Here is a 24331-nt window from a genome sequence, read left to right on the forward strand (position 1 = left end):
GGCTCTAAAGCCTGTGTCCTTGAGCTGAAGATGGTGGAATCTCCCCTCTTACATAAGCTCAGAATCAATCACAATGTCAAGGCTGAATGAAACACTTTTTGGTGCAATTTAACCCAGAGCCAAGTGCTAAAGAAAGTTGGCAGACAATCCCATCTGGAGGTAAAGCTCTCTCTATCATTACAACTTAAATTATTTCTCTATGTGTTTTCCTCAGGATGAAGTTGAGTTGAATAAGCTTACTACCCTCACAAACCATTTAATTAATAACAAGGAAAAAAAGGTGACACAATCGAATGAATTAAAAGTTTAATTCTGAACCATTTTTATAACCGCATTTTCTCTTGAAGCATCGTATCACAGCAGGTTACAACAACTTTGGGATAAAAGGCAACTGGTAAACTGTCCAAAACAAGGTTCCAAATAACACCTCTTACTGATTTACCCTACCCATACATATCCCAAATAAAGTTTTTGATCAAAAACATGAAATAGATCCACCTGCTTATTTTAAGCATATTAAAAAGGAAACTAATTGGACCATTTCTATTTGTCTATTTTATACAAAAAGGCTACACAATGTTACACTTTATTCAGATTACAATTAGAGTGATTATGAATTAGTGTTCTACACCATTACTCAGTTCTTAAAAATTAGAAATTGCTGTAGCAGTATTCACTATAACCTAACACTACAAGAGACTTAAAAAACTAACAGTTACTGCAAAAAAAATTAAAGAGCTACTTCAAAGCAAGCAAAGTCAGTACCATTACAGATATTAAAAAAAAAATTTAACAAGCAAGGCTAGAGTTTGATAAATTCCATCTTGTGATCCATTCTTGTGCATTCTTCACTTCTTGAGTCACTCCCAAAATCCATTTGTATTGTTACTCCTCGACCAAAAAGGACCAGAACAAAAAGTTTACTTCAATTGTTCCCATAGGAAACTCAGCTTGGTTAGTGTGTCAGGCACTTTCTGAGATACCAGCCCACCCCTCGAGCCCTCTCAGCAACTCTACAGGCCAATCACAATGCAAGTTCAGACAATACAGCTGTATAAAGAGAGAAAGGCTGCTATTAATGTTTAAAACAGCAAATGTTACTCATTTGAGTATTAAGTTGCAAAAGCTGTGGCAAAAAACATTAAAGTTAATAACTTCCACACATGACCACGTAACAACCAGAAATCTGAGAACATTCAAATGTTCCAAGACATCTCCTTCCAAAGTATGTATCTGTTTTTGTGGCAGATTTACAAATAGGCCTAAACCACTCCCACCCTACCAACCAAGTCTTTCTGAAGTTCTGTAGGCAGAGTAAAAGTATTTTACCCAAACTGGCTTTTTTAACTTCTTACCTAAAGGATGATTTACAGGTCAGTATCAAACCAGGCCAGCTGATTGCTGTCACCTGGAGGCAGCCCATCCATGAGGTCCTGGGCATGCCCCAGATCTGGCAGCCCATCAACTGGATAGTCAGCACCAGGGTGGTGGCCACCCATCTCATGCTCCATCATGGGGTCCATACCCAAAGCATCCTGGCCGTATCCACCAGAGTGAAAAGAACGATAGCTGGGATCTAGAAGAGTCGGGGTGGTGACAAAATGGTCAAAGGCGAGAGAAAGCGGAGAAAGACATAAAAGTTAACACTGAGGTTAGGGGCATCCAAAGGCAGTGTACTCATTAGAAAGCACTGCTTTCTTGCCTCTACAACATCTACCTTTCTTTAGCCAAGTAATTATCCAGTGCCAGGCTACCCATAAGGCCACAACAGACAAAGTCTGTTTCCACCATAGGCAGATCAGCAGTTTACCCCTGAACATTTGCATTTACCCAGGCAGAGGCATAAGTTTCCTGAGGAGGAGCAGCAGCAATCTACTGTGTATGACCACCTAGGCATCGAGAAGTCATGGGTAGGAGATGAAGGCAATAACAAGGAAGTCTGGCAGATGTAATCTATCTGTTGAAAAGTCCAGGTGATACCCACAAAAGTAGTGAGAAAACTCAAGATACTGTATCCAATTAAACCTTTTCATGTTTTATCTTAAGGGGTGAGATTTATCTATCTGTCAAGAAGAACCTTTTGAGCTTTAGTGGTTTAATAATTAGGAAAAACCAGTTAAGGTTATAAATTTAACATGAATAGTTATAACTGTTAGTGGTTTACCCCATGCTCCATATCTCTGTTACCCAAATCTGAATTAGATTTTTCAGAAAACCCTGATAATGCAACTACATAAATACCCAAGATCTGAGCTTGGGGACAGAAGCTTCCCATACTCTCACTTCCTGGGTGGGGTGTAGACACAGGTATTATGGATTTTCTGACCAAAAAAAGGGGAATAAAAAGCCAGGTAACTTCTAACATCCTGCACTACAGAGGCCTGGCACTAGTGACACATCTTTGTTGGTGTGATCCTGTTGCTTACTCGGTGTGTGGCTCAGAATTCCCTATGTTCCATTAAAGATACTGTTGCTGACTCTGAATTTAAGAATTGCCTTTAATTGCTGCCACTACATTCCTGCCAACAGTGGTTTCCCAGATGAGCAAACCAGCTCTTTTGATAAGGCTTTGGAACTGTAGCTTGACCTGGAATTAATCGACAAATATGAGAAACATACCATCCTGGCGATATCCAAGGGGTTCTCCCTGGGCACCGATATCAAGTCCAAGATCAGCAGTCTAGATAAACAGGTACAATGTAAAGAAAAATGAAAATTCTCAACTTAAGCATGTTTTCAAAATATTACAGAGTATACTTTATTTTCAGATTACGAAAGGAACAAAAAACTCAAAGACCGTAGAAATACTTAGAAAATACAGAATTACTTCAAAATACATTAGTATACAATACAGAAGTACTTCAAACTCCACCCCTCAAAGATTAACCACTGATAGAGAAACATGTTTTCTCATTGCACATAGTATTAAAAGTAGTCACTACTTTATTCTTTCAGCAAATATACATAAAGTGCTTACTATGTGCCAGAGTACCGTTCTAGGTGCTAGAGATACAACTGTAAACAAAACAGGCAAAACGTCTAGCCCAAACAGGAGATGCTACAAACAGGTATGTTATAGGAAAGAAGATTTTTAGCCTGAGCAGCTAGAAGGACGAACTTGCCATTAAGTGAGATGGAGAAGACTATGAAAGGAACAGGTTTGCGGAAGGGGGTGGGTAGGAAAGTTCAGAGCTCAAGTTAGAACATGTTAAGATTGCCTATTAAAAATCCAACTAACACATTCCTCACTCTTTGGCAATCTGCTTTTTATTTTCCCACCTAACAATATATAGGATCACTTTCCACTCATTCAACAAATATAATGCACTGTATGTATGCCCCGTAATTGAATAAACTTTCAGGGTGGTTCAAATGTTTCACTGAACAACTCTGTACTGAGGACAAATACTGAAGACAAATGCATAGAAGTTCAACCAGAAAAGCAGATGAAAAACTGAGCATTTTTTAAAAAGAAAAGTATCGGTAAATTGACCTCCACCTACATTGCCTCTTTCCTTACACCCTATTGAAAAATATTGTTAAACCCAGTAACTTTTTCCTCTATCTCCCTTATAAATTCTAATGTTAAGCAACATAACTTGTTTGTTCTCAACAGGCTGTTTAAAGCTATAGTTCTTCCTCACAGCAGTTGCTAAGACAGCATGAAGGATGAACATTCAAACCAAGGACATAGTGCAAAGGAACCTCTTTTGAGGGGAAACCACTGCCTTACCTGTTCTAGCAAACTACCAGATAAATGTGCTCACAATGCCTACCTCATTCCAAGCCATTGGCTCCGTTCTGAAGAGGGAACTGGTCAGCTCAACTGAAAGCCGTTTCTTATAATCCTGTGGCTTGTCCTCAGACATTCGGAATAAAACAGCAGCTGCATATGTTGCTGGGAGAGGATGGGGAAAAAATGGCCCTTGAGGAAAAGCTGAGGCTTCGCTATAAACACCAAGCTAAAGGCTCTGGTTCCTTTTCTACTTACCCACACCTTCATTCCTAGAATGAAGTAATTCTGTCAAAGGAGCTGTGGCTCCCTCAGCTTCAATAGCTTCTGCGGCCTCTTTGTCCTGAGCAAGTTCACAGAGGACCCCTGCAGCTACTCTTTGGATATTTTCAATGGGAGAATAAAGTAGCTAAGGAGAAAACACACAGAAATAAAACCTAATTAAATCTGAAGTCAAAACATGGCAAGCACCCCACTGTGATGCAAACATTCCCACTTCAGAGTGTAAGCAGCATTCGCACTACTTGTATTAAAATCATATTCTCTAAAATTTATGTTCCAGGGTTTTTAATGCTCTGGAGCACTGGTGTTGTGGAATATTTTTAGCTATAAACCCTTTCTTCAGACAGTTTTAGTCGAGCTAAGATTTGGAAAACCCAGAGGTGGTTGGAAGCCTGTGCTCTGGCAGCTCAGACCAGCACTCCCCTCCAAAACTGAGCACCCTGAAAAGTCAAGTCTGCACCCTCTTTTTTAAGGCTCTACTCCCAGTGTTTCTCCTACTGCCCAAGAAAATTGAAGGGAAGTTTCATAAAATTAAATGTATTCAACTTAAAGGACACTACACATTGAGATTCTATTTTTTGTACTTTGGTGGGGGCATGGGCAGTGTTGTCATTTTATAAATGGTGACAGATGAAAAATTAAATGTTGGTGCACCTATTTTGGCCCCTAATTTTCTGAAATTCTGCTTGTCATTAAAATCCTGAAATATTATGGACACATAAAATCTAACACCTCACTTAAAACCAACGTACCTGCACAAACAATGGAATGGTATTTAGTCCTCTGATTACAATTCGGTTGTGAACATCCCGAGCTAGGATGTGAAGGGCTCCGGTACAACCTTCCACTATTTCTTCCATGCGGACCCCCTCCTACCAAAAGAAACACGGTTAACAAACAGGGCATTCCCCTTGGTAAAGTTTACAAACCTGAAAGGCTTTCTGTTCTGAATAGCAATTACTAGACTAGTTATTCACATTATATACCCAAATTCCCCAGAATTTGCAATTAGTTCAGGAATGAAGGAAGATTCCATTAAGTTGAATGTCACTGAAAGGGGGCTTCATGGCAGCACTAATTCCAAGCAGCATCCCTCCCCCGTACACAGTGCTGTGCACAGTGAATTACAGCTTCGATATACCTCTAAATCCCACAGACAACTTTCTTACAGTGAGGGCACCAACCAAGCTGGGGAAAAGGGATATATAAAGAAAAGATACACAAAGATGGGAAAGTAATGCTTAGACCACGTCAATGTTTTTCTTTCATATGTTCCCCCTATTCTATACATCTATATATATGCAGTGAAAACTTAAAGTTTTATCACCAACTGCTAAAACTCTACTGAACTGCTAGGAGAAAATCCACTCCTCACCCCTCCAAGACTATTCAACTGAGAGCCTGTATGAGAAAAGGAAGTGAGCTTTTGCAAAAAATAAATAACTATCTGCTTTCCCCATTTCTGAGTTTTAAAAAAGGTTATGATTCTACTACTTTTAGAAACTTTTTTTTTTTGGTGAGGAAGACTGGCCCTGAGCTAACATCTGTTGCCAATCTTCCTCTTTTTGCTCATCTGTGCCAGTCTTCCTCTATTTTTGTACGTGGGATGACACCACAGCATGGCTTGATGAGTGGTACGTAGATCTGTGCCCAGGATCTGAACCCAGGAACCCTGGGCCACTGAAGTGGAGCATGCAAACCCAACCACTAGGCCACTGGGCTGGCCCCCTTTTAGCAACATTTATAAACAACTTGATTTTTATAAGGACACAAAAACTCCTTTCGTCTTAGAGAAGAGATTTAAAATAAAAGGTACTCTTTGCATTCTATTAAGCCATCTCATAGACATGGGCCAATACCAAAAGTAATGAGGGGAGAAAGCTGAAACCCTCATGAGTACACATGCATAACAACTAGCAATAAGGGATTCCCAAAACCTGTTCTAGTAGGGTCCATCTTTGTTTTCTAAAGTAACCTAATTAACTAAGAGAGAACTCTTTGAAGGTCTGAGTCTTAAATTTGGAGGACTCAGAAATGTGTTTAGATAGTTGTAATGAAGTTAATTTTAAGACTACAAACTTGACATCAAAGCCTTAGGCTGAGATTATGGGTAAAGATTCCAGAAATGCAGGTACTTATTCTTGAAATTTGTTGGGATTCTCAGGTCCATAAAAATAGTTTAAACCACTCCTGGAAGAGACAGTAAAGCGTAACTGAAATATTTATGGGTAAAACTTATATTGTAGTGGGGATAAGAGGCTCTGAAATCAGATGGACTCTAGATTCAAATTATGGCTCTGCTACTTCCTAAAGAGGTGAGTCTTTCTACAGATTAAATGAGAACATTGTATGAAGTGCCTAATCCCACAGCAGTAAATCGCAACCCAAACTCGCTTTGTAAGACTGATGATGCAAACATGTCAAAGGAAATGTCTCTAGGGGCTACATTATTCCTTAACTTTTCTGCAGCCACAGAAACATGCTAGTTTTTTTAGCCATTAGCAAGCAGCCCTTCAGGCAGGAAGGAGAATGGAGGGAGCCAATGACCAAATAACTTCAGGATCCTATGGATTTAGGCATTCCTTTTAAATATAAGCCAGGTGTCACTACTAAGATTTATCTACCACAAACTGCTGCTGGGTTCCACCCATAGATGTACGGCGCTGGGTGTCCTGATGTGCACGAACCAGCAACTGAACTAGTCGTGGAATGGCACCCTGCTCACGCAACGGTGCATGATTCGCTGGACAAAGGGCAAGATTTCGAATCAATCCAACAGTCGCCTGTAGATAAGAAAGAAGAATAAAGGACTGGCATACAACTCAACAAAATCATTTTCTTAGCCTAAAATTCCAACCACATTGAATCTACTGGTATCACTTCAAAGTAGAACTGACTAGACAAACACTTTGGAATCCCAGCCATACTTCCTATTCACTAAGAAATACAATTCCTACTTATCAATCCCTTATGCCTAGATCGCCATTTAATAGTTAGAGGTGGTTATTTTTAATTCTACAACCTTCTACTTTGATTGAAAATTTACCTTTATCAGAGGCCAGTGGGATGGTGGATGTAGGAGTTTAACCACAACTGGTAGTCCATAGTGAAGGCGAACAGCATTCTGAGCCATCTCTGCTTCCTGGTGTCGGCTGGTCAGATGACGAAGAGCACAGATGGCAGGCTCAGTGATGTCCTCCCTGTCACCAGCACGAAGGACAGTACGCACAAGAGCCTCTATACCACCCACTTGGCACACCATCATCTTGTTCTTATAATTATTGCAAGTGAGATTAGAAAGAATTCCAGCTGCACAGGTCACCACATTTATATCATCTGAGCCCAGAAGCTGAACAAGGGTCCCAAGAAGACCTTCCATCCCTTCCTATGGAGATAAAAACAGATGCTCAGTACATATTCTTCTTGACTCTTATCACCAAGGCACCTGGTGATAAGAATTTACCTGTTTAGTTGCAGCATCTGAAAGATTCCTAAGAGTCCAAAGACAGTTCTGAACAAGACGCTGACTTGGATCTGTCAGGTGAAGTCCTAAAGCTTGCATTCCACCTAGAAAATTAAAAAAGATCTAAGGCAATGGCCATTAGCTATCAATTCCTATAAGCTCTAGGTGTCTTTTCTAGTCTTAGAGGGTGTCCCTCTTTATTGCTAAGGCTTACTGCCTCCATCTAAGTCCTTCATTTCCTTTCATTTTCTAGGATACTGATCAGTTTCCCTTTCTTTTCCATTTCACCTCAACTAGTGACAACTTCTGTCAAATATCTGTTGTTCCTTCTCTATGCAGAAAAAGCCTTCAACTCCACTGTCCCCCTGTAGGTAATATTCCTATTACTTATTTGCTTTCATCCATTCAATCATTTGAAAAATATTTATTCAATATCAGGCCCTGTTTTGAGTTGGAGCTATACCAGTGACCAAAATATTCTAATACCCCTACCCTTATAGAGCTCATGATCTAATTGGAGGCAGACAATAAACAAATATACAATTAATAAACTAAAACTATATGATATGTCAGATGGTGTTAAGTGCTACAGAAAAAAATAACAAAAGGTAAGGGAGGGGGCTACAATTTTATGTAGGATAATTTGGTCATCTCAGTGTGAAGGTGACAACTGAGCAAAGACTTGAAGGAGCTATGTGAACTCCTGGGGTAGTAAAAACAATCCAACAAGAAGGCACTGGAACGCTTACTGTCAAGGACTGTATAAAAGGTACTGACTCCAAAACATGTGCTCCAAAAGTTCACAACCCTCCATCATTTAGGACCCTAATAAAGGACATTTACTCTGGCAGAGAAGTCTAAATGGAAGCTCAATTCCCCGTCTACTGGCTTAACTTCAGCCATCTCTCTCCGACTGAGATCACTTCTGAATGCCACGAGAGATACCTTCCCTTGTCTCCTTGTTCATTTTTCAAGTCTGTTGTATTTCCCCAATTAGGTTAGATCTACTTGCTATAATTCTCATGGCACCCTGTACTGTTCCGTCATAGCACTTACCACAACTATAATTAAGTCTATCTCCCATACAAGACAAAGATCATCCCTATCTGGTTCTTTCCTCATAGTAGCTCCAGCTACTAATAGAGTGACCTGCACAAGGCTGATACTCAGTATTTGTTAAATGGCTAGATTCGCCTCTACCTTATCTCCCTCACAGATTTCATTCTCATTCTCTTCCTCTACTATGACTATTAACTCTAAGAGAGTGGATCTTAACTCCAGATGCCCATCAGAATAGTCAGTAGAGACTTCTAAAAACACACGTTCTGATTCAGCAGGTCTAAGGTACAAATCCCATGCAGATGACTTTGAGGCACCCCTCCCACCTCACTTCCCTGCAGCCCCTACCCCTAAACACTAAGAGGGCAACTCCCCAACCTCTAGACTAGTCTTCCCCTGAATTCCAATACCATACGTTTCCAGTTACCTACTGACCCTTTACTCACTTTGCATGTTATCAGCTTCTTAAATTATCTTGTTCCAAAAATTAAACAATCCATGCTGGTAGTTCCATTTATCTTCATGGTACCAATATTCTCCCCACCACGAACAACTTTTGGTTGCACCTTTACCCTCTACATTATTACATTCTACAAATTCTTTCAGAAGTCTCAAACATTCATCCTTTGCTGTATTATTTTTAATACCAAACTATTTCATTCCTGGAAGCCTGTAACACATCTCAGTGGCCTGGTCTGCTTGCCTTTGGTCAAACTGTCATACAATGTGCAATGTGGGTATTAATATTCCAAACACCCCACTGGGATGTTATGCCATTACTCAACAATCATCAATAGCTTCTCATTGTCTATAAGATAAAGGTCAAATTATTTAGCATAATCTTAAGGATTCCTTCAGAATTTGGATCCTACCTAGCATTCCAAACTGACCTAAATATTCTACATCTATGGTTCCAAAGCTGTAATAAAGCATGAATAAACATCTTACAGGGGCCTAGGAAGTCCTGCATGATATGGCCCTACCTAGTTCATCAACCTCATCCTAGGCTATTCATCCCATTACTCACTAAGTACACAGACTTTCTCTTCAGCACCTAGAACTCAACAATCTCTTTCCTATCTTCAAGGACATAGCTCATGTTTCTTTTCTCTGCCTGGAAAGTGCTTAATCCCCACTTCCCATATAGATACTAAACAGGTGCCTTCTCATCCTGCAATCCCATTTACCATCCCCTTCTCAGGGAAGCCCCTCCCCTCTCCATTAATTCTGTATCACTATTTACTGTTTGTTTCTCTCATAACACTCATTCCAATTTGTAATCACCTCATCTTTCTGAATATTTCTTTCACCCTCACCAGACTGTAAGAATAAATACAGGGAGCATACAAGTGTTGTTATCCAGTGTATACCATATGCTTATTACAGCACTTGAAACACAGGTGCTAAATACTTTCAGAAGAACATAAGAATAACCTGAGGAACTTCTTAAAATGAGGATTCCTAGGCCTCCAATCCCACACATCTCCAGCTACCTACTGACCTTTGTAACTTCAACACTCTAGGGATTCTGATCAAATAAGTCTAAAACTGTATTTTTCACAAGCACTTCAGATATTTCTGGAATAGCTGGCAGAATTTACATCCCCTTGTACTATATGAACCCAGCCACACTTGTCTGTCCCCATGCCTATTGTCCCACTGCCAGCAGCTGTCTTGGGCAATGATAATCCCCTTCTCTCCCATAAATTCTCAAGTAAAATTACTCTTGACAAGTGAAAAAATAGGTGTTACCAACCCTACACTTTACTCTGAATATTCTGTTAAATGCCTGTATCTTTTTCCTCTTCCAGTTTGATTTGAAGCTTGGTTTGAGAGTCCAGGTAGATGCTCTCAGGTGGGTTATAGAACGGAGAAAGGATGCTGGGTAGTTGAAAAGTAACTGTATCTTCATGACAGAAAAACAAGAGGCCCTCATGTGGATCATCTATTCCTTCGCTCTGCTACCAACACGCACACAATATAAACTACCATATACAAGTTACTTCATTAAAAATACTTACAGGAAAAAGAAAAAACCATTTTACATTTTAGACCATTTGTTCACTAAGAACAGAGAATACCAGTGCAAAATACTGCTCATGAGCATTCACTAACAAATCAAGGGAATCACTTTGCTACATACAACCGTACTTTAATAAAATTTACTGCAACATAATTTCACCTATGCATTCACAAGTCTGTTAGCAAAGCAAATCTTGGGTTTGCCCAAAACCAAAATTAAAAACAAATTTTATCAAGCCAAGTATCACCTGTCATTTTCGATGGGTAATAATAATTCTGCCCAAATCAGGCTTACATAGCATCAACGCAGGTGTCAAGCATAACATACTTTGTCTGAATGTGATCTTGGGTGAAAACTGAATAGGACCATCTACTTTCAGCCTGTTAAGGTCAAGTTCTATTACCCTTTTCCTAAGAAAGGTAATCAAATTAGAACTGCAGATGCTGTACACACAAGAACTCGAAGTAGACACATATACTCACCAGCTTCTACAATAGCCGGCTTATTACTAGAGCAGACAGACAGCACCTTCAATACTCTGCTTGTGGTCCACAGTAGTTTCTCATAAGTGTAGGTCCTCATTATATTTACTAAAGCTTGAGGTCCACCACTAGCCAGAATGATTAACTAGAACAACAAGTATATATATTGTTAGTCATGGAATCCTGAAAACGCCTGAGAAATGTCACGTTATATTACTGACCCATTTTATTATATAAAAATTTCAGCAAGCTTGTTACTGGCTTAAATGTATTCCTGAACCCCATGACCCAGACCCCCAAAATGGGGCCCTATTTAACACCTCCTCCTATAGCATTCCACTCAAATATAGGCATCCCAGTCCTACCAAAAATATATCAACTCTGGCCCAATTTTCTTCTTTCCACATTGATCATAGCAAAAGAAAAAAAAAAAAGAAAAAGAAACCACGTTGGTATGCAAGAGTAATGCCCAGATATGAAAGTTATATCAAAGCTGATCTGTTGAAAATTTAAACCAGAATGGGCACTCAAAACCCCTAAATGATTTGGCTCTTCACTTTTCCTAATCATATCCACCTTAAAGAGGGATACCACAAAATAATCACTCATTCTTGCCCTTCACTTCCTTGCATGCCTCTACCTCCCAACTCTACCCCAATTTTAAATCACTTCATGCCTCCGCTAAAAATTATTTGATTGCTTTCCCATTGCTCTTTTAACATGTTTTACAAAACCCTGTAGGATCTGCCCTGCCTAGCTCAACAGTCCCACCTTATACCTTTCTTCTTCCCTACTCTGTACTTTTTGAATCTCCAAAACTCGCCATATTCTTCCCTCAGTAGGACTTTCAAAGATGCCACTTACTCTCCCTGACCTTCACCTAGTCAATCCTGACTCACCCTTGAGAGCTGAACTCAACTGTCACTTCCTCCAAGAGGTCTCCCTGGACCCTCAAAACAGGGTCTGGTTCACTTATGTGCTCTCACAGCCCCTCTACTTACTCCTAACATATGAATTAAATAGTAATTCGGCTATTATTTCACAATCTATCTCCCACCCAAGAATGAAAGCTCTAAGAGAAGCATGCCTGCTATATCCCTATCACCTAGCACAGTGCTTTACATATACACACTCACATATTTAAAGGAATAGAGATGTCCACCTTTTCTAGGATACATACAAAGGGTGAGACATACAATTTGTAAGAGTCCACAGAAAGACATGACACTGGGGGTCTCCAATGCTCCATGAAAACCACATTCAGAACAATTCTTTTACCTTGCTTTCTTGATTGCCGTAAGCTAAAATCTGAAGGCAGTCTGTTGTAATAGCCAAGAATTTAACATTTGTTTTGTTGAGCAAGGCAACCATTTTCTGCAGCCCACCAGCTAAACGCACTGCCATTTTAGCTCCTTCTTGATGCAATAAAAGGTTGTGGAGAGTTGTAATGGCATAAAACAATACAGAATCCACTGGTGAACTGGGAAGAAGAAAAAAGCCTCATCAGAAATGTTGTGATTGCACTCTTCTCTATCTTAGTTTTGAGCACTCTGACCATGTTTTCTTACCCAAGCATCTTCACAAGGGCAGGAATGCCCCCAGACTTAAAGATGGCCAGCAAGCCCTCACGATGATGAGAAAGATTGTGCAAGGTCCCAGCAGTACAGCGAGCTGTTTCTACATCATTTGTATTCTGCATGGTACGTACAATAGCAGACACCATCTGAGGAGAACGCATGATGGCGTGTCTGGAAGCTTCCTTTTTAGAAAGCTGATGAACCATAACTGCAGCCTTATTCACCACCACCTATAATGTACAGGAATTAAGAGATATCATTAGTTTTCAAATACTGTTACTGGATAGACATTTTGAGACTACCTCCTTGAGAGTTTCCATCAAAGCAGATTAAATGGCTGCCCATGTCATTACTTACCTGGTCCTCATCATTTAGCAGTTTTGTCAGTTCAGGGATTGCACGTGTGGCAAGTTCTGCATCATCTTGATAGTTAATCAAATTTACAACTGCATGTTTCAGCATCTGTGATGGTTCAGCCAAACGCTGGACATTAGTGGGATGAGCAGCATCAAACTGTGTAGACGGGATCTGCATGCCCTCATCTAATGTCTCAGGGAACATAGCAGCTCGTACCCTCTGAGCTCGCGTCATTGCATACTGTCCATCAATATCTAGAAAAGGTAAATTCAACATTCACTACCCATAGGTCAGCGTTCACTTGAATATTTGCTATCCTAAGTGGTGAAAGTGACATTGCAATCACTCCCTTTTCTTTACCACGAGATTTTATTTAAGTTCTTACACACTAACTTTCAGAACTATTTAATTTTCAAAACTGCATTCTGACTTTCAGTAAGGCACTAATACTCTTACCAGCTACTTGTTCTTGAGTGAAGGACTGAGAAAATCCCTGTTCCCACTCGTACAGGACTTGAGTCGTGTCGACATCCTCTTCCTCAGGATTGCCTTTACCACTCAGTGAAGGAGCTGTGGTAGTGGCACCAGAATGGATTCCAGAGTCCAGGTAAGACTGTTGCTGCCAGTGACTAACAGCCGCTTTTCTGTCTGGCTCCATGGCCATGTCCAACTCCATCAAATCGGCTATAAAAATGAAGCAGCATTAGCATTACTATCATGGGAATGTTATCCTAATTAAAAAAAAATCTGTGATATGATCCATTGAAATATTTTTAGAAATACAGTCAAATCTGACAGACAGCCAAGAATAACAGAATGATAGCCAGGATTAGCTCAGTGATGAAATATCTACACTCTTAGGGGACCACCTAACAGTTACTCACTGAATCAGTGGAAGAATGGTACTGCATCCAGGCTCCAGAAGCAGTCATCCAGACTAGATTCCTGCTGGTGGCTTGTTTGCTATTTCACCAAGCCATTAGGAGTGAGCAGAAAATGGAGCAAAAGGTAGCCTGACAAGTAAGCAGGGAGAGAGGAAAGCAGGGGGATCTGAGCCAGACTGGGTTAACGGCAATGAAGCAGAGCCCCAATGCAGTAACTAAAGACTTATGATACAAACCTTGGGTAGCCATTGTCCACGCAGGATTTTCAAAACTGTTGTATGGTGTACTTCAGATACCCTAAAAGAGTTAATTGAAAGTCATTAGGCTTTAAAATTAGTTTGATTTTAATACTCACACTAAGATGGCCTGCTAAACACCATAGATAACATCCACAAAAAGGCCTATACTCTCTTTAACCATGTGATATAGTGAAACACAGACCTCATGGTCTCCTCCAGACACCTCAGCCACAGCTCCATCACTGCTGAACTTCTAAGTGAAAACTGCTCTTTAACAAGCACCTCCTTTTTGTAGAAATATAAATTACAGATATTCAAGGATGTCAAAAAGCACAATTATTGAAGATGACGAAGAAAGTATAAAAGCTCTAACAATGAAAGCCAGGGAGTGGGGAAAAAAACTATTCAAAATCAGCTCTTCCTTGAGTACCAAAAGGTCTAACTTCTCTCACAGAAAAATTCATAGATCATCTTTGTACAGCAGAGGGATCAAGAGGATTTAAAAAACACCAATTTTCATTAAATGGGTCAGCTGTTTTCTGATACAATTATGATGCCATCTAAAATATCTTCATAAAGCAGATTTTGGTGACTGGGTCAGAACACAAGATTTTAGATGTTTTACTAAGGAGTAAGATTACTTTTCAAATGAAAAGTCTGCGACACAAATTTAAAAGCTCCTTTTTAGTAAAATTATTCTAAGTTCAAATTTATAGCAATAATTTACTATAAATACAAGTATTATTGACTGGAATGTTGTTTCGATCAATATAAAAAATTTAATCATTCACACCTATATATACAAATCTTAGCATCTAATTTATGTCTGCATTTTGGCTTTATTGTGTAATATTCAGGAAAACACTGAATCACAGGGAGCTACTTGCAAACGATAACAGTTTAAGGGACCATGGCGTCTAGCTATTTCTAATAAAATTTCCTTTATTACAAAGTCTGCTCCTAAACAAGTTCATCTTGCGCTACAAATTAACATATTGGGTGTTTACCAACGTGTAAAGATATGGACTAAGATATTAAAGTGTGAACTATGTTTTCTATCAAGGTAAAAAGGAGTTTAAATATGTAATAAAGCTGGAAACTGCACTCTGAAGTCCTATTTTTTCTATGTAAAGGAAGCATGTGTTGATTATTTCTAAAATTGTTCTTCCAACACTGCATTTACGATCACAAAGATCACTTGACACCTAAAGCTGTCAAGAGTTGTGGATACAATTGTTTGAGTGTCCACAGTAGAAATAACTGACAATCTACGTACTAGGCAAAATGAAGGACAGAAAATAGTAAAGGTGACTCCTGTCAACAAGAATCTTATATTTCAAAATAAGTTACTGAGCAGAATTATGTGTTTAATGTTTTGATTCAACAGGACTGGAGTAGGGCATAGAAAACTGTATTTTTAATGAAAACTCGAGGACAGAGCAAGTGATCTGCAGGCCACACTTTGAGAAATACTATGCTGGAAGGAACCCAGGTTCTGTCCACTGATGCTGTGTTTTAGTTTCTATCCTTCACCTATATTTGTTACCAGCTATTTAGCTACTTTTCCACCTCTTTGGAAAATGAGTTTTCCACTCCAGCTCCCAGTATATTTCTGGGAAAGGGGATTTAAAACGTGTTCTACACTGAGCTCCTCCTTGGGCCGGTGCCACAGGGCTCAGAGACCAACTAGGTAAGTTTATAGGCTGTGCAGCTGTTTAAGAATTGCTCTGATATATCTGGCTTCAAGGAAAAAAATATTTATAGTATTGCTTCCTTGTTGTTGATGCAAAGGCAAAACATTTTAGCTATGTTACTGGACAAAATCTGTTTATGTGGGCTGATCTGGTAACTTGACCATGGTTTATAACAATTACGATATCCATTTGTATGGGGACTTTTCGATACTACTATTTTTTATAGCACTGTAAAATGTATGCAACATACCTAAAAATTATCCTTACTCTTCACTGCAACCCTATGAGGTGAGAGAGGGCAAGTGTCAATCAACAGGAAGAAAAGTAAAAACCAGGAGTGAAAACGGGTATCTACACAAGCAACAGTATATACCAACCTACCCCTATATTGCTCTGTAGACAAATCCAAATTTACCAAAAATCTGAAAATTATTTGCTAAAGAAATTCAATACACTGTCCAGAGAGAATGGGCAGAATCTTGCACAAAAGGAGAGCCTTCCTCATTCTTTCTCTGAGCAGAGCTTTCAGCCCAAGGGCAGGCTCCCCTCCACTATGCCCTGCCAATCATTAAGGGCCCAATGAGCTCCCAATCAACCAAGGCTTACCAAACACCTCAGGAAAACCTGACCCCAGGGAAACAGAGAACTTAAAAATAGCAGTAGGCTGGGGAAGGAAAGAGAATGTTTCAATTTATTACTCTCATAAAGATTGGAGTGAATAAATAAAAATAAAAAATTTAATAGGTAACTGAAGTTGAAAAAACGCCTAGAGTGTAAAGGAGAAACACACAATATACAAAAGCAGCAACAAGAGCATCGATTCAGGGGTTTAAATTACAACTAATAGCCATTTCAGGAAGAATTATGAGAAATAAAACCGGGGAAAGCCTACTAAGTACCCAATCAAGCTAAAGGTGGGAAAGTGCTTTGACAACAAAGGTGCTAGGGCACGGCAAACTTATCCAGACTAATGAGGTAGTGGACATATGCATCCACCCATTTTTTCTTTTTGCTATTTAAACACATACTCTTTCAAATTATGTATTTTGTAAAGAATCCTCAATATTCATCTCGCTTTTTCTGATTTAAACTTTATAAAGGTTTATAAAAACATATATCCTTTAATATATAATAATTTCTATCTTTATATATAATAATTACCTATTACTATACTTTGAATAAATATGAGTAATTTGAGCGATTTTCCCTTCATCTTTTCTAATAGACTCACGCATGCTAGGTTCTTCTTTTTTCTTATTAGGGAAATGTTCAAATATGCAGAAAAGTAGACACTGTATAAACACCCACATCACCTATACTTAACAATTATTAATATCGTGCCATATTTGTGCCTTCCTACAGAATGATTTTAAAGTGAATTACAGACATTAGTACCTTATGTGACTATAAAAAAGTAAGGATATTTTCTTACATACCACATTATTACAAAAGATTAGCATTAATAGCTCATACTCAATTTCACAATGAGTGTTGGAGCCCCTTCTACACCCTCTGTACTTTAAGTGGTCTTCTGTCAAAGTCCATGTGAGAATTCTTGACATGATATAGATTTCACAGTAAAGTTACTTCTCCAGTTCCCATCAGGACAAAATTATTTTAATTACCTTAAGTTTCAAAAAGTTTGAGTATTACTAACTGGGAGTAACTTTTCTATATAAAAATAAAGATCTATTATAAAACCACAGTTTTGTACTAGCAGTTCATGCTAACAATTCACTTTTCCAATAATCTGTACTGGCAGAACTGAAGCCACTTATTTATTGTTTTAAAGTAAGAAAATGCAACTCTATTTCAGGAGCCTGATAAACTTTTGATATATCCTCAGGGACTAAAGAAAGTTCTTAGTAAAATTTATTTCGTAAATCTAGAAACACATACATATGCATTTTTACTAACTGTCACTACTAATACCCTGCCATTTAAACATCTTCCTGTTCTAGCACTTTTCATTCAACACTAACACTTTTTAAGTCACAACTCACTCCAGTTTTCCTTTCTGCTTTTACTCCTCAACTGTGTGTCTCTTCTGGGAGGAGTCTTCCTGGACTGGCCAAGAAGAAAACAAACATCTAATGACTTTTGTTCCTCTAAAACACCTAACATAAAGCCCTTGTTGGTATTATCTTTAAATATGTAGGTGTAAAAATGGCTATCAGAAATACGAACTCTCTGTGGCTAGGAAAAATTAGGATAGGATGTTCCCCAAATGATTTTTTTCCTTCCTTCATTTTACTGTCTTCCCTACCCCATCCATAAAACAATATATGCTTTGTATAAATTTTTTTGTTGTTCCCATAATAATGATATGCAGTTAAAGACATTTTGATATATTTGGTATTATATTAAACTTACTGTTAGATATTCTTTTAATATAAAAATCAATTCCTTGTGTTGTAGATTCATAAAATATTACCATCTGTACTGTATCATATGTCTATGCTGCAATTTAACTATATCTATTATTGAATACTTACTTTGCCCTTCTCCATTTAGTGTGCTATTCAGACAATACCAACAAACATCTCCACATATAAATAATTCTCTTAATTTCTTCCACCTCCCTCCCACCTGAGGTTTGCTTCAACTACTGGGTTAAAGGGTAAGAACTTTTAAGGCCCTTGATACATAGCTCCAAAATACTGATGGCACATAAATTTACAATTTTCACAGAAGGCACTAGTGGCCAGCTTACCAAGGGCTTATCAGCATTGCTATCTCAGACAACTTTTAATAGCTATGTCACCCATCTAATGTATATACCAACACTCCACCCCCTTCTCAAATCTTTCTAAATTATGAGAAAATTAAATGCTTTTTCTTTTTTTGGCTACATGTAGCCTTTTGGCTTACCAGCCAAATCTTGCCAGCCAATCTTGCCAGATTTGTTTTGTTTTGTTTTGTTTTTTGAGGAAGACTAGCCCTGAGCTAACATTCTGCTGCCAATCCTCCTCTTTCTGCTGAGGAAGACTGGCCCTGAGCTAACATCCCTGCCCATCTTCCTCTATATGTGGGATGCCTACCACAGCATGGCTTGCCAAGCGGTGCCAGGTCCGCACCTGGATCCGAACTGGCAAACCCCGGGCTGCCGAAACAGAAAGTGCGAACTTAACCGCTGTGCCACTGGGCCGGCCCCGTTGCCAGATTTTTTATGCAGTCCCCTTTTATATTTTTATGGATTACATGTATATGCAATGCATAAGAAGCCCCTTGAAAAATCATTAACACAGCACATTTAGGCCAACTGTGTGTGTCAGAGAATATGATTTTACTATTTCAAATAATTAGATTATAGTAATAATCCTTAACACTTATGATATATTGTGGTCTCACCAGAGTACCTTCACAGAGAATCTCTGGTGACACAATTCTAAAACAGTCCTGATCCTTCAGAAAAAAATCCAGAATCTTTTAAAACAAACTTTCACTTTATTTGCTCTAAGAACAAAATAACTACAAAAAGTAGACACTGTTTTTCTCCAGCTGATATTAACATAAGCAACCAAAAAGACAGATATTTTAAAACACAGCTATCTTAAAGTATATACTGAATAGCCTTTATCTACACACAGGTACATTTTTATAATTTCCAAATATAATTTTATGCAAGTTAAAAAAAAAACCACTACAACGCTTCATAGTGTTTATGTAGTAAAAGTACAAAGAATACACACACCAGCTTCTTAATACTTGCGGGCAAAGAGAATAGGATGGGTGAGGGTATTAAAGATGGATTTAACTCCTTAGTTTGTGTGTTTTGTTTTGTTTTAATCAAACAAATACTGCAAAATTACATCTGTTAATCTGGGTGGTGAGTACATGGGCGCTTTTTACATTATTCCCTATACTTTGTATAGCAAAAATAACTGAATGAAAATAAAAAAATAGTTATATATCGGCATTCCAGACACATTTTTTTTTGCTTATCAGACTGGTAAAGATTGAAAAGATTAATAATACCCACTGCTGATAAAGATATAGTTAAACTGGCAGAAACTTTCAGGAGGGTAAGTTGGTACTACCCATTAAATATAAGTGTTAAATACCCTTTGACTTAAAAATTCCATTTTCATAACAGAAATGTATTCTGCAGGAATATTCAAAGAATCATGCCAAGAGGTCTGCACGGTGAAGCATTCACAGAGAAAAAGGTGGAAATTACCCAAATGCTCATCAACAGAGGAGTGAATAAAAAATAATTTATCCATTAAATGGAACATGTATTCATCTAATGAACAAATATTTAAGCACCTTTTTATGTTACTGGCATTGCAATAATAGTGAATAAGAGAGTCAGAGAGTCATGGTCATATATCTAGGAAAGCCTGCATTCTACTGTTACAGAGTTAAGCCATAAAAAAAGACAATTTAAGGAGAACTGCTGTGAAGAAAATAAACAAGGTACGAAGAGAGTGACTGGTAGGGGAAAAGGGCTACTCTAGATAATATTGGGTGATGAGGGAGGAAGTGACATTTGAGCAGAGGAGGAGCTAGCCAGGTAAAGATAGAGTAGAACACTCCATTCGGAGAAAAAGTGAAAAGGAAGGAATGAGCTATTTGGTAAAGGTACTAAAAGGTCACCTGCGTAACTAGAAGTCAGGGAACCATGAAGAGAAGTGGGGACCAGATCAATAAGGATGTAAAATAAAATCCAAAGTGCACTGGGACGCCACTGGACTAACATAATCTGTGATTAAGGCTTTTTAAAGTTCACTCTAGTGTCCATATGGGAAAAAAAGACTTAGAGGGGAAAAGCAAAGCAGGGAGAGCAGTTAGGAAGCTACAGTAAATCATTCAAGTGAGAGGGCATAGTGGATTACTATGTAGCCATTAAAAGGGTACAAAGAAAAAATATTTAACATGTATCCAATATGAAAACATCTGCATACTTTTTTAGAGGCATTTTTTGCATACATTTGCAGAACTAAATATATAGAAATAATACATTTGTATTAGAAATGATACTTGTCCAAGAAAATATATCATTTAGTCCCACTCCATGTTAGTTAAACAATGATATACAGGTTAAGGAAATGTTTCTAGGCACAAAACCTAAGTGGTCTATAAAATGGCCTTCTGCAAAAGAAATATGGAAACTACTCAGCCAACGATTAGTACCTTAAGGCAAAAACAAATTGCTAAAAAAAAAAAAAAAAAAAGAAAAAAGTGCCAACGTTTTCTAAGAGCAAGGAAATCAAACATGGCAATTTTTTTGATATTTAGGCAAGTGTCATTTAGTTTTATCAATTAATTTCCTAATTTTAGTAATTTAATAGAAAGTTTCATTCAGTTCTTACTCTATTTAAGTGGCAGTATTCTAAGAATCAATGCATCACAAAGTATGCCAGATTTTTAATTAAATCACTTGTATTGTTTTAAATAATATTTTTTACAAAATAATTTTAGGATGTTGCCTTCTAACACCAGGTAAACATCTAATTTTTCCCTTGACATACTTAACAAGGTAGCATAATTAAAATGCATGGCAACTTCAGTTCTGAGCCTAATGTTACCTCATTGAATCTTCCCAGCAACCTCATAAAGTAGACAACATTCCCTAAATTATCAGATGAAAAAAGTGACTAGCAGCAGTTAATAGAGGAGTATGGCTAATAAACTCTATTCAGCTAAAATTCAAATCCAGGTCTGTTTGGCTGTCATGCGCCCTTTCAATCAAATCATATATCCCACCACCATCTCAAAGGTACAATTAGTATTTAATAATGAACGTTGTAGATCAATGCAAGAGAAGGCTTAGCAATTTTGAGATAAAAGTATCAAATTAATATAAAGAACTACATTGTTTGAACAGTGACCACAGCAAAAAAAATTAGTATTTCTAAGATTTGAATCACTGTATACTCCGTACTCTGATTCTCTGCCTAGCTAGACAGCACCACTGTTAACAAGGAATGCAGAATTTTCAAAGATGAGTATACTATGCCATGTAAATTGAAGATTTTATTTCAAGAAAGTTTCTAGATGTTAATCTTTGGGTTCAGGCTATAGGCAGATTTAATGGCAGGGACTCAATGACTTCCTGAAATAATTTAATGCATTGCTTTACACCCCATAACAATGACCTTCCTCTTCTCCACTTGTTACAAGTTTCCCTTCCCCACCATACCAAGCACACTCACAGTAAAAAAAAAGAAAAAGAAAAACTCAGTAACTCAACTCTGTGATGGCTGGGACTGTACTTCTTCACTGTTTCCGAAGTGCTTAGAGCATATTAAGCTCTTAAATATCTGATGGACTGAATGTGCCAATAGGAAAAATGTTCAAAAGGTAGACAACAGAACAAATAAAATGTAATACAGAGGCTTAGATAGCCAACAGTGATATATATAACCTAAGAGACTTCTTATGTGCCTGTAGGCACATGAAGGATTCATTTACGAAGAATGTATCTCACCTAGAACAGAGGTCAGCAAACGTTTTCTGTAAAGGACCAGATAGTAAATATTTTAGGCTTTGTAGGTCATAAGCTCTCTGTTCAACTACTGTAGTGTGAAACTAGCCACAGGCAATGCACACACTAACAAGCGTGACTGTGTTCCAATAAAAATTTATTCATGGAAATTGCAAATTTGAATTTCACATAATTTCATATGTTATGAGAAATTATCCTTCTTTTGGTTTTTTATCAGTCATAACAAAATGTAAAAAAACATTTTTAGTTCTCAAGCCATATGAAAGGTGGCAGGCAGTAGGTGGCCCCCCCCCATATATTTATTACCTACTTTGAATGAGAACAAACCAAACACAAGTGAGTTTACATTTTAATTAAGTACATTAAATCTAAATGTGAAAACCAATAACAGAAAGGGTTTTTAAGTGGGTTAATAGGCTACTAAGAGAGATTATACACTTTTTTCCCCTAAGTATCTTCAAAAACAGCTTGCGTGGAAAATGAACCTCAACCAAATGACATATGAAAGCCATATCAAGACCAGTTATTTTGGGAAAACATTTCAGGTCATTACCACCAGGTATGTGCTAAACCAGAATTTGACCTGATATATACATGTCTTTAAAAATCTTTTTAAATACAAAGATTCCCAGGCTTGCCAGAAGAATCCTTTAATAGTGGCAATCAGATCTTTCCAATAGTTCTAACCTGGAGCTTTAAAAAATACATATGACTAGGCTCCATCTCCTGGTTTTCTATCAGTATGGGTGGGATAGGACCCTGGCATTCTAGTTTACTTGTTTAAGGTGTCATACATATCCACATTGACGCTGCCACCCCGAGTAAAGGGCTACAGCTATAGACAAACCATATGATCCAACTCTATCTATAACATTAACCAATTAATTAATTAATAACCCAAGTTAAAAAAAAAAACAAATCTGACTCCACAGAGTAACCCTCACATCAGCTCCTTTAGAAGCATCTATTCATTAAGACAACACAGATTCTTACTTAATCTTTAGCAACATTCTGCCCCCAGTGACACATAAGTTTATGTTACTCTCCCAAACAGAAGGACATTTTTCTGCCTTTGACAGCCTTACCATAGTAATAGGTCTTATAATTATGAGGCTCTCTCATATTTAGGAAGAGCAGCAGAATATTACAGAAAGTGAAGTGACGTAGGAAGCATTTATGTCCAGAGAAATGTGACTGCTTTCATTATCTCTATACAAAGAACCTCAAGGAAGAGTTCCAAATCTCCATTCTATTGTGACACCCACAAATGAGTCATAACCTGGTGTTACACATGAATGCTCCATTGGTATATTGCTTTTTGTTTTCTCAATTTACCAAACTGTGATGTTAATCAAAAGAGATTTTCTATTCCACAATTCCTTCATTTACGTACTCAACAGTTCCAGGACACAGCAATACCAATAGCATAAACACAATGTATATATAGATTTCATTCATTTACTCAACAAATTTTTATGCAACTGCTACATGCCAGGAGGTGTAATAGATTCTGGGTATACAGTGGTGATTAAAACAGACATGGTCCTTGAATTGATAAGGAGACAAACAATTACAGAGTGTTAAGTGTATAATAAGTAACAAGTGAGAGAAGGGAGTGGGATGACACAAGGACAAGTGGAAGGTCCTACTTAGAGTGGCCACACGCTTCTTGAGGGTAACCTTCAAGCTGAGACCTGGAAAAGGTCTCAAGAACATTCCAGAAACAAGAAATAACATGGGCAAGATCCTACAGTCAAGAAACACCTGATCATCTTTTAACAACCAATTCTTGAGACAGAGTGGTTCAATTACAGTGGGAAAGGGTGAGTGCAATGAGATGAGGTTGAAAATAACCAGAACATGTAGGACTTTCTAGCCTTTGGTAAGGAATGCACCTTTTATTCTAAGTGCCACTGAAGTCCATGAAAGGTTATGAGCAGGTGAATAAGAAGATCCCATGTGAGTTTTTAAAAGGTGGTTTTGGCTATAATGGAAAAAACTGAAAGGGGACAAGAAAGAACAGAAACCAGTAGAGCAACTAAAGCAATAGTCTAGGTGATAAATGGTGGTGGTTTAGGCTGTGGTAG

At 38.0% G+C, this 24331-nt stretch overlaps 1 protein-coding gene across 3 annotated transcripts in view; it reads right to left on the reverse strand.

The window, feature by feature from the left end:
• Positions 1–291: 291 nt before the first annotated feature.
• The window catches only part of CTNNB1 (catenin beta 1), a 37473-nt gene continuing 13433 nt past the window's right edge, over positions 292–24331 (reverse strand). The window contains exons 2-16 of one of the 3 annotated variants that reach the window (XM_044754398.2): positions 14097–14157; positions 13433–13660; positions 12977–13230; positions 12611–12849; positions 12321–12522; positions 11043–11187; positions 7479–7582; positions 7062–7400; positions 6640–6798; positions 4768–4887; positions 3992–4142; positions 3777–3898; positions 2620–2680; positions 1356–1576; positions 292–891 (exon numbers count right to left, since the gene is read on the reverse strand). In XM_044754398.2, the coding sequence (XP_044610333.1) occupies positions 1368–1576; positions 2620–2680; positions 3777–3898; positions 3992–4142; positions 4768–4887; positions 6640–6798; positions 7062–7400; positions 7479–7582; positions 11043–11187; positions 12321–12522; positions 12611–12849; positions 12977–13230; positions 13433–13660; positions 14097–14109 (2346 nt within the window). In that variant the 5' untranslated portion in view covers positions 14110–14157 and the 3' untranslated portion in view covers positions 292–891; positions 1356–1367. Of the gene's footprint in view, positions 1577–2619; positions 2681–3776; positions 3899–3991; positions 4143–4767; positions 4888–6639; positions 6799–7061; positions 7401–7478; positions 7583–11042; positions 11188–12320; positions 12523–12610; positions 12850–12976; positions 13231–13432; positions 13661–14096; positions 14158–24331 lie in introns of all 3 variants that reach the window. The other 2 variants (XM_070492978.1, XM_014836824.3) reach the window with 2 other exon arrangements.

Source organism: Equus asinus, chromosome 21 (genome assembly GCF_041296235.1).
Source record: "Equus asinus isolate D_3611 breed Donkey chromosome 21, EquAss-T2T_v2, whole genome shotgun sequence".
Classification (NCBI taxonomy): domain Eukaryota; kingdom Metazoa; phylum Chordata; class Mammalia; order Perissodactyla; family Equidae; genus Equus; species Equus asinus.